The sequence below is a fragment of the Gekko japonicus genome, unplaced genomic scaffold (assembly GCF_001447785.1).
Source record: "Gekko japonicus isolate JY-2015 unplaced genomic scaffold, Gekko_japonicus_V1.1 scaffold4643, whole genome shotgun sequence".
Lineage (NCBI taxonomy): Eukaryota > Metazoa > Chordata > Lepidosauria > Squamata > Gekkonidae > Gekko > Gekko japonicus.
Window position 1 is genome coordinate 25759 of NW_015177153.1, and position 13172 is coordinate 38930.

Genomic DNA, 13172 nt, shown 5'->3' on the forward strand with positions numbered 1-13172 from the left:
ATTCAGTTCTGGTCCTCCGTAGTCACCTGGGCGTGTTTCACTGAGAGGCCAGGCTAGCTCTGTTTCTGTGCAGAGACATTTCCTATGGTTTTTTGCGTCAAGTCCAGCGACTTCCCTCCGATATTTCTGGCTATATCTGTGACACGTGCTTTACGGCAGTTTTTCCAGGAGGGACCGGACCAAAGTGGGTTTTGGGGAAATGACGGGAAGGAGTAGAAACCCCTACCTGCATCATTTCCCCTCCAACATCCCTCCGATATTTCTGGCTATATCTGTGACACGTGCTTTACGGCAGTTTTTCCAGGAGGGACCGGACCAAAGTGGGTTTTGGGGAAATGACGGGAAGGAGTAGAAACCCCTACCTGCATCATTTCTCCTCATCACTGCTATTTCTTCTCCTATCAGTGATAGGTATTTATTTATTTATTTATTTATTTATTTCATCACATTTCTATACCGCTCCTTCCCGAAGGCTCGGAGCGGTTTACACATATATTTAATCATCTAACTAGGGCCACATATATTCAGGGGAGATGGATGCCTTACCAGGCACCTAAGCAGCGTAGGTCTTTTTTCTTTCTGAGGGGCGGTTCTTGCTGGAACCAAGCGGCAGTGTCCTTTTTTCTGGCGGAGGTCTGTTCTCTTTGGCTCGGCGCCCCTGGGACGGCCCTCCGTGGCGCGCGGCTGCGTGATGAGTTGCACTGGTCTCTGTCCCACAGGCTCCGACCATGCTTACGTCACCACGCCTCCACGCCACCCGGACCACGCCTCCACGAGTTGCCTGCCGTTTTTGCCACCGATCCGTCGCCATGTTTTTTTCCTGCCGGCTCGCTCATTGTTCGCCACCACTGCTGCCCTCCAGTATTGGAGGTAGGATGCCCCCCCACTCCTAAGGAGTGGGTACCCATTTGTCTAATGGCCACTTTAAAAGGCTTTTGAGCCGCTGGGTGGGTGGGAGCTAGGACGAGGGCTGGGAGCTCACCCCAGCCGCGGTGGGACTCGAACAGCTGTTAACAGCTGTTCGGAGATAGATTACTTGCAGGCATTTACTGCCTGCGCCACCGCTCCTATCACTATGGTTGCGGTCACACGCGCCAGATAAAGCGGGGGGGGGAGCGAGGCTGTTTCCTCCGGAGGAATTTGACCCGCAGTGGCAAGATCACACTTCCCTTTGAAGCTGCGGGCATAGCCTATCAGTGTGTGATCAGACATGACTGCAGGTGAGTCTCTTTCTTTGCTGTTTGTTTCCTATGCCCTTAAACGAGGAATCAATGAAGCGCACCTATGCACTCCCCGGGCCTCCCCTGGCCTGTACAAGGGTTGGCTTGCCCAGGCAAGCCAATGGAAGGCAGTTTAAACTACTCTCAGGTGCCTGAGCAAGCCAAGGGAAGGCCTGGGGGTGTGGCCTGATATGCTAATGAGTTTCTGCTGTTGGGCGTGGCCTGTTATGCTAATGAGTTCCTGCTGGGCTTTTTCTAGCAAAAAAAGAGAGCCCTACTCATTACCATTTGACATTTCTGTAGTCTCTTCAGGTCATATGAAACATGGGACAAGCAGACAGGTTAGTAGTTACTGGTCCAAGTCCCGTGGCTTTAACAGGAATGAATTACAAAGAGTCGTCACTTCAGCTGGGCCCAGGCTATTGTCAGCATTATAATAGGAAGTAGGGCCCTCCCGGGGGATATATGTAAAGACGGTCCCTATTTTGATATTTATGAGAGCCTCTTAACGTGCCAAAGCATTACAGACAGCTCTTGGAGGATTGGCTACATTAGGGGGTGTATCGCCTAATATGCAAAGGAGTTCCTGCTACAAAAAGAGCCCTGGCGCCCGTGCAGATTAAAAGGTATCCTGTTAAACGGGGCGTCCACGGTTAAATGTTGAAGAGTTACTGTTACAGTTCTGCCTAACCTCGCTCCCTGACATTTATTTATTTATCTATTATTTTCGATTTATAACCCGTCTTTTTTTGCGCAGGCAGGCTCAAGGTGGCATACAACAGGTTAAAATACAATAAAACACAGATGCATAAGTGCAACAAGATTTATTTATTTATTTATTTATTACTTCAATTTATACCCCGCCCTCTCCACACATGCGGGCTCAGGGCGGCTTACAGGAGGCACAATCCAATATAAAAACATATGTAAAACCATTTAAAATCATTACAATACAATAACATTATAATTAACAAAAGATAACATTCACATAGCAAACAAAATACATACGAAGTGCAGTTAAGTGCAGATGGCGATTGCTGTATGGTGGTCCGGTGTGGCTAAACCAGCTGGGCTATTTTTGGGTAGGAACGCACAGGAACAGAGTTCCGGCTGGCCACACCCAGCAGGAACTCATTAGCATAATAGGCCACACCCAACAGCATAAACTCATTAGGATTGGCTACATTAGGGGTGTGTGGCCTAACATGCAAAGGAGTCCCTGCTACAAAAAAAGGCCCTGGGTTTTGACAACAAACAAGGTAAACAGAATAAGAAGCAAAAGGTGGGTGTGGCTGGATGACCACACTTCTGGTAACATGGGGGTGCGGCCTAATATGCTAATGAGCGGTGCTGTCAGGGTGTGGCCTAAAATGCTTATGAGTTTCTGCTGTTGGGTGTGGCCTATTATGCTAATGAGTTCCTGCTGGGCTTTTTCTACAAAAAATGCCCTGTAAACCAGTATCCATAGTTGTTCTTAGTGCCGCTAACATGAGGGCCATAACAGTTCAGTTTGTAATAGCTCATTCCTCAGTGGTGGCTCCTAATCGAAGGTGTAGTGGAAGAGCTCTGTTTTACAGGCTCTGCGGAACTTTAAGAGGTCCCGCGGGGCCCTGATGTCTTCCGGGAGCTCATTCCACCAGTGTGGTCGGCTCTGCCTCCCACGGCAGTCGTTTTGTGGTTATACCCACTTCCCCTTTGTCAGAATTGCAAATGTGTCCAGAATCTCAAAAAAGGGGGGGGGGATTGGGTTCGCACATGGAGACTCAGTAAAGTACTGGGTTCGCACATGGAGACTCGGACTACGACATGCAAACTAGACGTGTTTATTGTACTTCACAACAAGAGAACACACACGGCCCAGCAAGGGCCAACTATATACACTCCACCTGGGCACACCCACAGTTCCATAGGGGGGTTTGAATTTCCCTCCAAGGTCCTATTGGAGGACTCAGGGTGGTCTAGGATCCTTGGTCCCTATTGTGTTTGGAACCAAGCTAAGGACTGAGGCCACAGACCCCCTAGTGGTGGTCCACAGACATAACACCCTGTATGACAGCTTCCAAACAAACTCACAATTTTCCTCTGTCAGGGCTTGGACACAAGGAATACAGGCCATTTCCTTGTTTGTTTTAGTAATTAAAGAGATTTGAATGGTTTTGTTCGTTCATATTACTCATTCAGTTTCTGCTAGCTCTGGAGGAAAAGAGTCATGGCTCAGTGCTTTGCGTCCACTCCAGGACAAGACCTCAGGGTGGTTAAGTCCAAACATTTTAAAGGGATCTGAGGTAACAGGGCTTAGAACAGACACTGCCAGCCAGAATAGTGAGGCGCATGGACCGGTGGTCAGTCTAGCACAACAGAAGGAAGCTTCAAGAAGCTCTGCAAATCGCTGAAGCCCCACCCTGGGGAAGTTATTCAACTACCCCTCTGTGGAAAACAACCGCTTATTCCAGTTATTCCTGGAATTCCTTGTTGCAAAGGCACAAAAAGCTTCCCAAGTTCTAGTATTTTGACAGCAAACAAATCCTTATTATGATGTCATGGGCCAAATGACCAACCATAATTATTGTCTGATTTGGCCTCTGACATCGCAGTGAGAGGAATGATGGCATTTTTCATTTCAGGGGAAACATTGGCACAGTCATTTATGGGAGCCATCTGGCTCTTAACTAAACAGGTATTGTACTTCCAAAGGAAATTTTTTTGATGAATCTATTACTTGTGATTTGGGGGCCAATAAGATTTACAATCCAGTGCAGACTTCCTGCAGTCTAAGGCCACTTGAAATCAATGGGCTGAAAAACAAACTCATGGCTACACAGCTATTTTTACAACCGTTAACGACGTACCTTCCAAATTTACAGTGTTGTAATTTGGTGAGTGCCGATAATTCACTCAAGCCACCATTTATATGAAACCCTTTTCTTAAAAAAACAACCCCACATTGGACCTCAAATTGATTTGATGCAAGGAGAGAAAGCTTTGAGGCCAATTAGATGGTCACCTAAATTAATCCCTGTAGCAATGGATATTGTTTATTCCAATGAATGCAATCTTATGCTAGCGGAATTCCTGAACCAGAGGGACAGTGCAAGAAAGACAGAATTATTTTCCAATATCTTAAGATCTCTTTAAGCCAGTCTGCTCAAAACCTCTAAGGCCCTCTAGATCTGAATGGAAAAACACTGGCTGAGGACAGACTGGCAGTATAAAGCGCGAGGGAGGCGGGGCAAAAAGACCCGGACTAAGTTGTGGCGTGGATTCCCGGTCGCACTGTACTTACTGATGTGGGAGCATACCGGGGAGGAGGCGCAAGGGAGCATTTGCACTGTTGGCCCGCCCCTGGCGGAGGTGTGGCTGTAAGTGGCTTTTTTTTACTCCAGCGACATGCGCCTATGCGCATAGGCGCAGCAATGCGGCGTGCACACTTCCGGGGAGCAGGATCAACGTGCTCTCCCGGGTTTGCTACCGCTTTCACCTGGTACTTTTTTAACACGGTAGGGAATCGTCATAGGATGGGTTGAGTACAGCTGGGGAACGCTGGACAGCTGCGGCTGTGTGAACTGGCCCCTTTAATCCGTTTGTGAAATGTGCCTTTATCGGGCCAAACTGCCAGTCTGAACTCAGCCACTTTGCTTCACAAGGAGTGTAGAGACCATATTAGGACAATCAGAAAGAAACTCTGTCTATTTAACTGTATTAATTTACACATCTATTTATTATATTTTTATGTCATCGAAGAGGGCGTTTAGAATTCTGATAAAGCAGAAAAAGTGGCTGGCCCTATGTAATGACTGGGAGACCCTCATTTCAGCCACTAACAACATTGAGTTACAGACTTTTTGGAATATGGTTGACAGAGGGCTCTCTGTGACAGTAAGGGTCTTCCTCATGTATTGCTCCTGGGACTTGGGAACAACATTTCACTTCTATTTCTGCAAAGGACCCTGAATCTAATCTTTTTGGCCGCAAGGGCAAAGAGGGAGACTCTATAGCAGTGGTGGCGAACCTATGGCACGGGTGCCAGAGGTGGCACTCAGAGCCCTCTCTGTGGGCACGCGTGCCATCGCGGCACTCAGAGCCTTCTCTGTGGGCACGTGTGCCATCGCCCCAGCCGGGCCCAGACCATCATTAAAGTGTCGAATTCTCTGCCAAAGAATTTTAAGTAAATGAAAGCATTTGGGATTGCTTTCCTTACTTTGTTTGGATCATCTTAAGTTAATGTTTGAGTTGTTTTTTTCTAAAGTAAAACCTCAGTATTCAGGTTAAATTGCCGTGTTGGCACTTTGGGATAAATAAGTGGGTTTTGGGTCGCAGTTTGGGCACTCGGTCTCTAAAAGGTTCGCCATCACTGCTCTATAGGATACAAACTCGTCGGTATCTGATAACAAAAATATTAAAACAAGACAGGAGGCGCTTCAAAAGAGCCCTCAAAGCACCATTTGCCAGGATTTGCCTTGTGGATTTTTATATATATCAAGTGATGCCAACAGCTCTCAAAGCATACATTTTGTATTTGGAGATACTGTTTCACACCTAAAATTTTGAATGCAAGATTCAAATCAAATCAAATTTATTAATACGGTTCATGACCAGCACAAGATCAGTTACAACAATGTACACAAGTCTTATAAATTTTAGGAAGTATACAATATTAATATTATACTGAATGGCCTATGCATTCTTAAAGTCACAGAAGATTTGAAAACTTGCATCCCAGATCAGAGCCTCCCCGAATGTTCATCCAAAGCTATGTTTTCTTTCTGCATCAAGATTTTCTTGCTTTAACGACTTCTGAAATCCTGGAGATATAGCAGAGAAATGAATTTAAGAAAGCCCATACTTAATAATGGCTCACAGACTGATGGATTTCTTCCCAAGAGTGGCAAATTAAATAAAAAACGAATAAAGGGCATCTGTAAATGTGGCATGAATCTTCTTTCATCTCAATTTCATCTTCACAGATCCCATAGAAAATGCCGTGATGTGTCACGCTGATAAATCCAGCTAGTCATAGTCATTTGCGATAAACTTAATGACACAGATTAGGTAATTCTGCGTACTCGATAGCCAGTCTACAAAAGCTCACCGTGGTCATTATTTCTGCAAACTACTCCACTGATTTATTTTATGCATTGAAAGCCTATTTCTGCCACCTCGGCGAAAAATATTCCCATGGCCAACAAAAAAGTTACAAAGACAATTTACCATCTAAATGCAATCTAAAAACCAATTATCGGAAGCACAGTAAAAAAATACCCATCATACACACATGCATAGAAACCTTTCCCAAACAACTCATGGATCTGCTGATCTTGGTGAGAAGTCAGACCTGAATGTGAGCCAAGCTGCAGCATTAGGAGCAGAAGCAATGTAAACTTTCCAGACAGTCCCGAGAGAGAGAGGATCTTGGTGTACTTTATAGCAAATGGTGAATGGAAAGACCAGATGTAACTGAATCCTTTTTTTTCTCCTGTCCAAGATTTCTTCCACCCATACATCTTGGGTAGAGGTCTCCTTCGCTTACCAGGAGCAGAAGTGATCCTGATCTAAATACGAGTGAGGAGAGCTTTGGCTTGACTCCGCCAGACCTCGGCATCTTCTGTGCAACACTGGAAGACTTGAGCTTAGGTATTCCATAATCGATTTCTGTTCCTGGTTTACTTGGGGCCAGGTCACACATTACAAAGTCCTCATGTCCTTCACGTCTCCTGTCAATAGAGGTATTCCATGAGTTCCATGCTCAGAACTTAATTCCCAGGAAGCTGGGTTGCCAGGTCCCCCCCGGCCACCGGAGGGGGATATGGGGGTAGGGTGGCCAGATCCAAGCTGGGAAACTCCTGGAGATTTGGGGATGGAGCCTGTGAAAGACAAGGGCCTCAGTGGGATACAATGCCACAGAGTCCACCCTCCAAAGCATCCATTTTCCCCATAAGAACTGATCTTTCTAGTCTGGAGAGGAGCTGTAATTCTGGGGGAATCCCCCAGGTCCCACCTGGAGGGTGGCATCCCTGCCAGGCTCATGGAGACCCAGTATTGATTGGGGCCACAGCACATAGGAACAGGGGGCTTAGGCCTGCTGCCCTGTATCATTTTCCTGACCTGTCAAGGCTCTAGGACAAGGGTGTCAAACTCATTTGTTATGACGGCCAGATCTGACATAAATGAGATACAAACTTTATAAAGGACACAAACACAAATATTTTTTAAAAACTTAAAATTAAAAACATGCTTAAAACATTAGCACTCTTGCAATATTTTATTTAACAGTGTCTGATAACTGACACCTCTTGCTCTGAATTATTGCATCAAAATGTCTGTGCTGCTGCAATCTTGAGTATGCTGTTCAGGTGTGTATCTGTAAGCTGCAAACCTGCTTTTGATTTATCGACATTCACCACAGAAATCTCATGCTCAGAGTTCTGAGTCTAGGTGGACCCAGGTTAAAACATGAAATGGCTGAGTGACTAAGAGCGTCTGGCGAAGCGAGCTGTGATGCAGCAGCGGCACTGGAAGGAGGAGATGGCCAGTTCCACGGCGGGCCTGATCCGGCCCTCGGGCTGCATGATTGACACCCCTACTACTATGTGCCCTGCTGTGGAAATTTGTGTGTGGGTCAATTTTCCCAGTGGTACAAATATTAGCCCCTCACAGCCACGTCAGGTCCAGAAAAGGGTATGAGACAAATGTTTCAGGCCCACTTCTTGCTGCTACGGTCCTGACCTGGATTGGGCCCTCAGGCAGCTAGGGAGCATGTTCCAGACACAGAATTCCTAAAGCATGTCTAGTTGATAAGACCTGTGCTGGACATGTGGTGTACATGAGGACTTTGTACCATGTGAACTGGCCCTGAGTCTATCCCATAACATATTTGTTAGGGTTGCCCGCTCCAGACTGGGAAATATCTGGAGATTCTGGGGGCGGAAACATAGAGTTTCCCCCTCGGATGGTCGTGGCCCCGCCCCCAGCGTGCCCGGCGTCATAACGTCACTTCCTGGTGATGCGGACGCCGGGGTGGGGTTCCCCCCGGGGCCCGATCCGCCGGCAGCAGGGAACGGGCCTCTGGGGTGGGGGTTTCCTAGCCCCCTGGGGGGACTTGGCAGCCCTAGCCCCCACCTGGGACCCCACCACCTATGCCTTCTCCCCCTTGCCTCATGCCAATTGGGCCTGGGCTCCGGCTAGGAGACTCCCTAACTTGGGCCGGGGCAGGAGCACAGCATGGCCAAGGCCAGCAGATCCGGGCTGGGGGGCCTCTTCCTCCTCTGCCTCCTCCTCCTGTGCCTGGGTGCCCAGCCGGTGTGCCGGCGGAGGCCAGCTTGGCTTCCAGGGTGCGTTGGTGCTTGCTCCCCTGCCCCCTCGCCCTGTTGCTGCGCACGGGAAGATCTGCTGGGGCAGAGGCCAGCCATTGTACCTTGGGGTTTTTTTTTACTATTATTTCAGTGCCCCCTGACTTATTTAAAGCCCCCCCCCCCAAAAAAATTAGAAAAAAATCCTGGCTATGGGGCCTCCTCCCAAAGCAGCCGTTTTCTCCAGGCGAACAGTTCTCAAATGCCCGGAGATCAGTTGTAATCAGTGTTCCCTCTAAGCTGAGTTAGTGTGAGCCAGCTCACCGTTCTTTAGCCTCCGACTCACACATTTTTGTCTTCGCTCAGGAAGGGGTGGCTCCAGAGCAAACTAATTGATGCAGTATCCAAATCGCTCCCTCACAACTTTAATGCCAGTAGTGCACAACGTAGAATTGTTGCTCACAAGGCTCCACAGTTTAGAGGGAGCATTGGTTGTAATTCCAAGGGATCTCCAGCCTTTCCCAGCCACCTCCTGGAGGTTGGCAACCCTATGTTTATATGATTATAATGGGCTCATTCACATGTGCGTGCACCTCGGCTGTCTATCTGTAGCACTGGATCAAATGTTCACAAGGACTACTCATCTCTAGATGTTGTATTTGCTTGTGAACTTCCTTTGCATCCACTCCCACCTCTTTAAAAAAACTGGTGTGTGTTAGGGCTTTCAGGCATATGAAGATGTTAAATACTGGGTTCTGGACACATTGCAGTAATCAGCTCTAGTTTATTTAGTGATTTCAGGAACACAGCAAGGACACCCAGCAGGGTTTGAGCCCTGCTTATAAAGCATGCAAACACCCCACCCCACAAACACCCACTCCCAAGGACGAGCTATTTACATGACACTGCTTATCTATAGGTCAATTCCAGGATCCTGGTCAGCTATTGTTCTTGGGGAGCAAGCTCACCCAGTTCAAGGTCCACAGTCAGGGATGGCTCAGGCTCAATACATAACGGATCCAGTATGCATTTCATGGAGCTGAGGGCTTAGAGCATTCCGACCCTATAATGTGCAGCTTCGATGCTTCCCCCAGGATGTTTTAGTTCTCATTTTGCTTGTTTATCGGTTTGTATGTATGTCCCATCTGGTGCTTTCACGCCAGCTCCTGCACTTTCATCCTCAGGATCCTAACAAAGTACAGTTATGGTTCCAGGTGGCCGAGCGGAGAAGAAGGGAGAAGGCAAGCAGACATCCAAGTGAGAATCACAATCAGCATTATCTTTTTTATTTATTAACTCTCCTAAAAAGGAGAGAGTTTCTGTTTTTTCATATAAGAAAGGGGGAGGTATATAGTGGGATAAAGAAAAGGTTGGGTGATACTGTCATTAGTATGTTAGTCTTTTATTAGTAATCAACAAATCTTCTTTTGGCTTCTTCTGCGAGTTGTCAATCGTCTTTCATCTTAACCTGTACAAAACCCAAAAACTGTTAATGAATTAGTAGTGTCCCTCTGGTTTTTGTTAGTAAAGTCTTTTTCTTGTGCTTTGCGAACTGGTCTTCATGGTTTGGGCAATCTCCCTTTCACGTCTCTCAGATTATATAATGGACCCTTTCCCGCTCCTTTATCTTCCGGGGTCTTGACTTCCCCCTCCGAGCCGCTGTCTCTGTCACTATCCAATTCCTCCCATTTGGCGAGTGCTGCCTCCTCCGAGCTGGCGTGTCTCTTCAAAAAGTCTTGAGCTTTGAAAATGGAGTCAATCTTCTCTCTTTTATCCTTAAACTTGAAGGTAAGTCCTTCTGGAATCAACCAGCGATAACTAATTTGATGGTTCTGCAAGAATAAGGTCAGTCCTTTATACGCTTTCCTTTTCATTCGGATTTCAAATGGAACGTCTTTCAAGATCCTAATTTTCTGCTCTCCAATCTTCATGGGCGTTGATGAAGATGCTTTTAATATTTGATCCCGAACTTTCTGCTTTGTAAACTTGACCACCACTTTATCCGGCAGGTTGTTCAACCTTGTAAAGTTGGAATAGGACCTATAGACCAGATCCATTTCCTTGCTTATTTTTTCTGCTTCCCAGCTGGTGAGTGTTGCCAAGGCTTCCGCTAAAATGCTTCGGAGATCCTCTTTTTCCAATTCTTTTATGCCCTGAAATCGGAGAGTCAAGTTTGATTTTTCCATTTGAAGCACCAATAACTTTTTATCTTGCATGTCTTGATGTTTTTCTATTTTATCCACCTTTTTCTTGACCTTTTGAGTATCTTCTGTTGAGACCAGGCATTTTTGCGCAATTTCCTCCATTTTCTTAGCTGTATCATTTAACTGGACCTGCTGATTGCTGAGAACACTTTCCATACTAGTCAATGTTTGGTTGATCTTTTGCATTTGCTCCAGCAGGGGGCGCAGAAGATCGCTCTCCTGTTGATTGACAGCCGGCTCTAAGAGGCGGGAGCCAGCACCGGAAGTTTCTCCCAGCTTCTTTGCCGGCTTGTCCTGAAACTTTTTCTGGCCCGACATCTTGCTTCTTTGTTTATTTTTTAAAAGTTCGTGCCACGCAGCCAAGAAATGAAACTTCCTGCGTCTCTTCTAACAAATCACCATGAGGTACCACTGCTTCTTTCAACTTTCACCCCCCCCCTTCTCCTGTTAAATCAGTCTTTGTAACACGGGGTGGGGGGGAATTCCCTCCCTCCTCCCTTGCTTTTTTTCGAAAGGGGGGGATTGCGCTTCGATTCTTTTTCTCCCGTTCCGACTGGCAACTCACAGTTTTAGCCGAAAATCTTCTTTTAAACGCTCATCCGCTTTATCACCCGGTGACGACCGGCGGCTCCGCTAGTCCCTGTGCGGGGCACTGCCGCAGCTAGGGCCATTGGGGCATGGGGCGAGCCTCAATTTCCGACCATCCAGCCGGGAAAGAGGCACATCCCCTGTGCGCCCTGGATCGGAACCCCTTCCTGGGGTTCCTTAGGGTCTCCACTTGTGCGGATTCCCCCCCTTGGCCGCGCGTGGGGAGCGTCCCGAAGATGCGTCCGCCATTCGCGGAGTCCAAACCAGAAGCCAGAATCACAATCAGCATTATCAAGCTGGGTTGGTCATGAATCTAGGGCTGGCCCTGGTTGATGGCATCCATGGGGTTTTCTTTGTTGCTGTTTTTGCTGTATGCTTTCTGGGAGGCTTTATCATTCTTTGGGTCTTTATCATGAATCATTGTATTTTAATCTTGCTATGCAAACCACCTGGGGAGTTAATGTAGGATTGCCAAGTGTAAATTTAGCTGCAGCGGGGGACTCCCGGCTGGCGGCTGGAGCGCGCACGTGCTCCACCATAGAGTTTTCCCATAGAGTGCCCTTGGATGACCGTGGCCCCGCCCCCAGCGTGCCTGGCGTGCCTGCGTCACTTCCAGGTGATGTGCACATCGGAGTGGAGTTCCCCCTGGGGCCCAATCCGCCGGCGGCGAAGAACGGGCCTCTGGGGCGGGGACTTGGCAAGCCTAAGTTAATGGTAGAAAGGTTGGGTATGCAACCTGTGAATAGATAAGTAACCGACGAATGCTGTAATCCGGGTGTCCCCAACGTGGCCCGCATGGGTGCCGTGGTGCCTGAAAACACCTTTCACAGTGCCCACCAAGTGTTTTTAGAACGTGGATGGGGGGTGCCTAATGGAGCTTTTGCCTAGCAAGGCTTCTGACTGGCTACTGGAGATTTCATTGGCTGTGCAGATTGTTTAAAATGTTGCTTCAGCAGCAGCTGCCACCACAACATGAGGATCTTCACTGTGTGACTGATGGTAAGCTACGGCAGCCATTTTGTGGCTGGCTTCACCTCCTGTGGCAGCCATTTTGTGGTTGGCTTCACCTCCTGTGGCAGCCATTTTGTGGCTGGCTTCACCTCCTGTGGCAGCCATTTTGGGGCTGCCTCCACTATGCTGTGTTGGACTTCCAAAGGTGCCCATGGGCACAAAAAAACTTGGGGACCCCTGCACTAATCTTTTAACTATAGCTGTTTCTGTGCTATGAACTCATCCCCATCTATGCTGGCAGGGAATCCTCCGTTCACATTCCGAACCCTCACTTTGAGAAGATGAAAGAGGACATCTTGTATCACTTTGCTCTCGGGACTGGCACCCACGATTTCCCTGTCTTGTTTGGAGATGTAAAGGTAAGAAAGCAAAACACCTTGCAAAGGAATATTATAGCTTTGGGAAAAGTGCAGAAAAGGGCAACTCGAATGATAAAAGGGTTGGAACACTTTCCCTATGAGGAAAGGTTAAAGCATTTATGGCTCTTTAGCTTGGAGAAACGACGACTGAGGGGTGACATGATTGAGGTTTATAAGATTACGCATGGGATAGAGCAGGTAGAGAAAGAGGTACTTTTCTCCCTTTCTCACAATACAAGAACTCGTGGGCACTCCATGAAATTGCTGAGCGGTCGGGTTAGAACGGATAAAAGGAAGTCCTTCTTCACCCAAAGAGTGATTAACACATGGAATTCACTGCCACAGGAGGTGGTGGCGGCTACAAGCATGGACAGCTTCAGGAGGGAATTAGATAAGTAAAGGGGTGGGACCCACGATACTCGCGGGGGGGAGGCAGAGGAGGAAGCAGCAGGAGGAGGTAAGTACCCCCATCCTGCCGGTTCCCCCCGTGTCCTCCACCCTCCC

The 13172-nt window shown here is 47.7% G+C and overlaps 1 protein-coding gene across 1 annotated transcript in view; it reads left to right on the forward strand.

The window, feature by feature from the left end:
* The first annotated feature begins 8438 nt into the window (after nt 1–8438).
* The window catches only part of LOC107124843 (uridine phosphorylase 1-like), a 26725-nt gene continuing 21991 nt past the window's right edge, over nt 8439–13172 (forward strand). Inside the window, exons 1-2 of the mRNA XM_015428346.1 lie at nt 8439–8548; nt 12551–12668. Of these exons, the coding sequence (XP_015283832.1) occupies nt 8439–8548; nt 12551–12668 (228 nt within the window). The remainder of the gene's footprint in view (nt 8549–12550; nt 12669–13172) is intronic.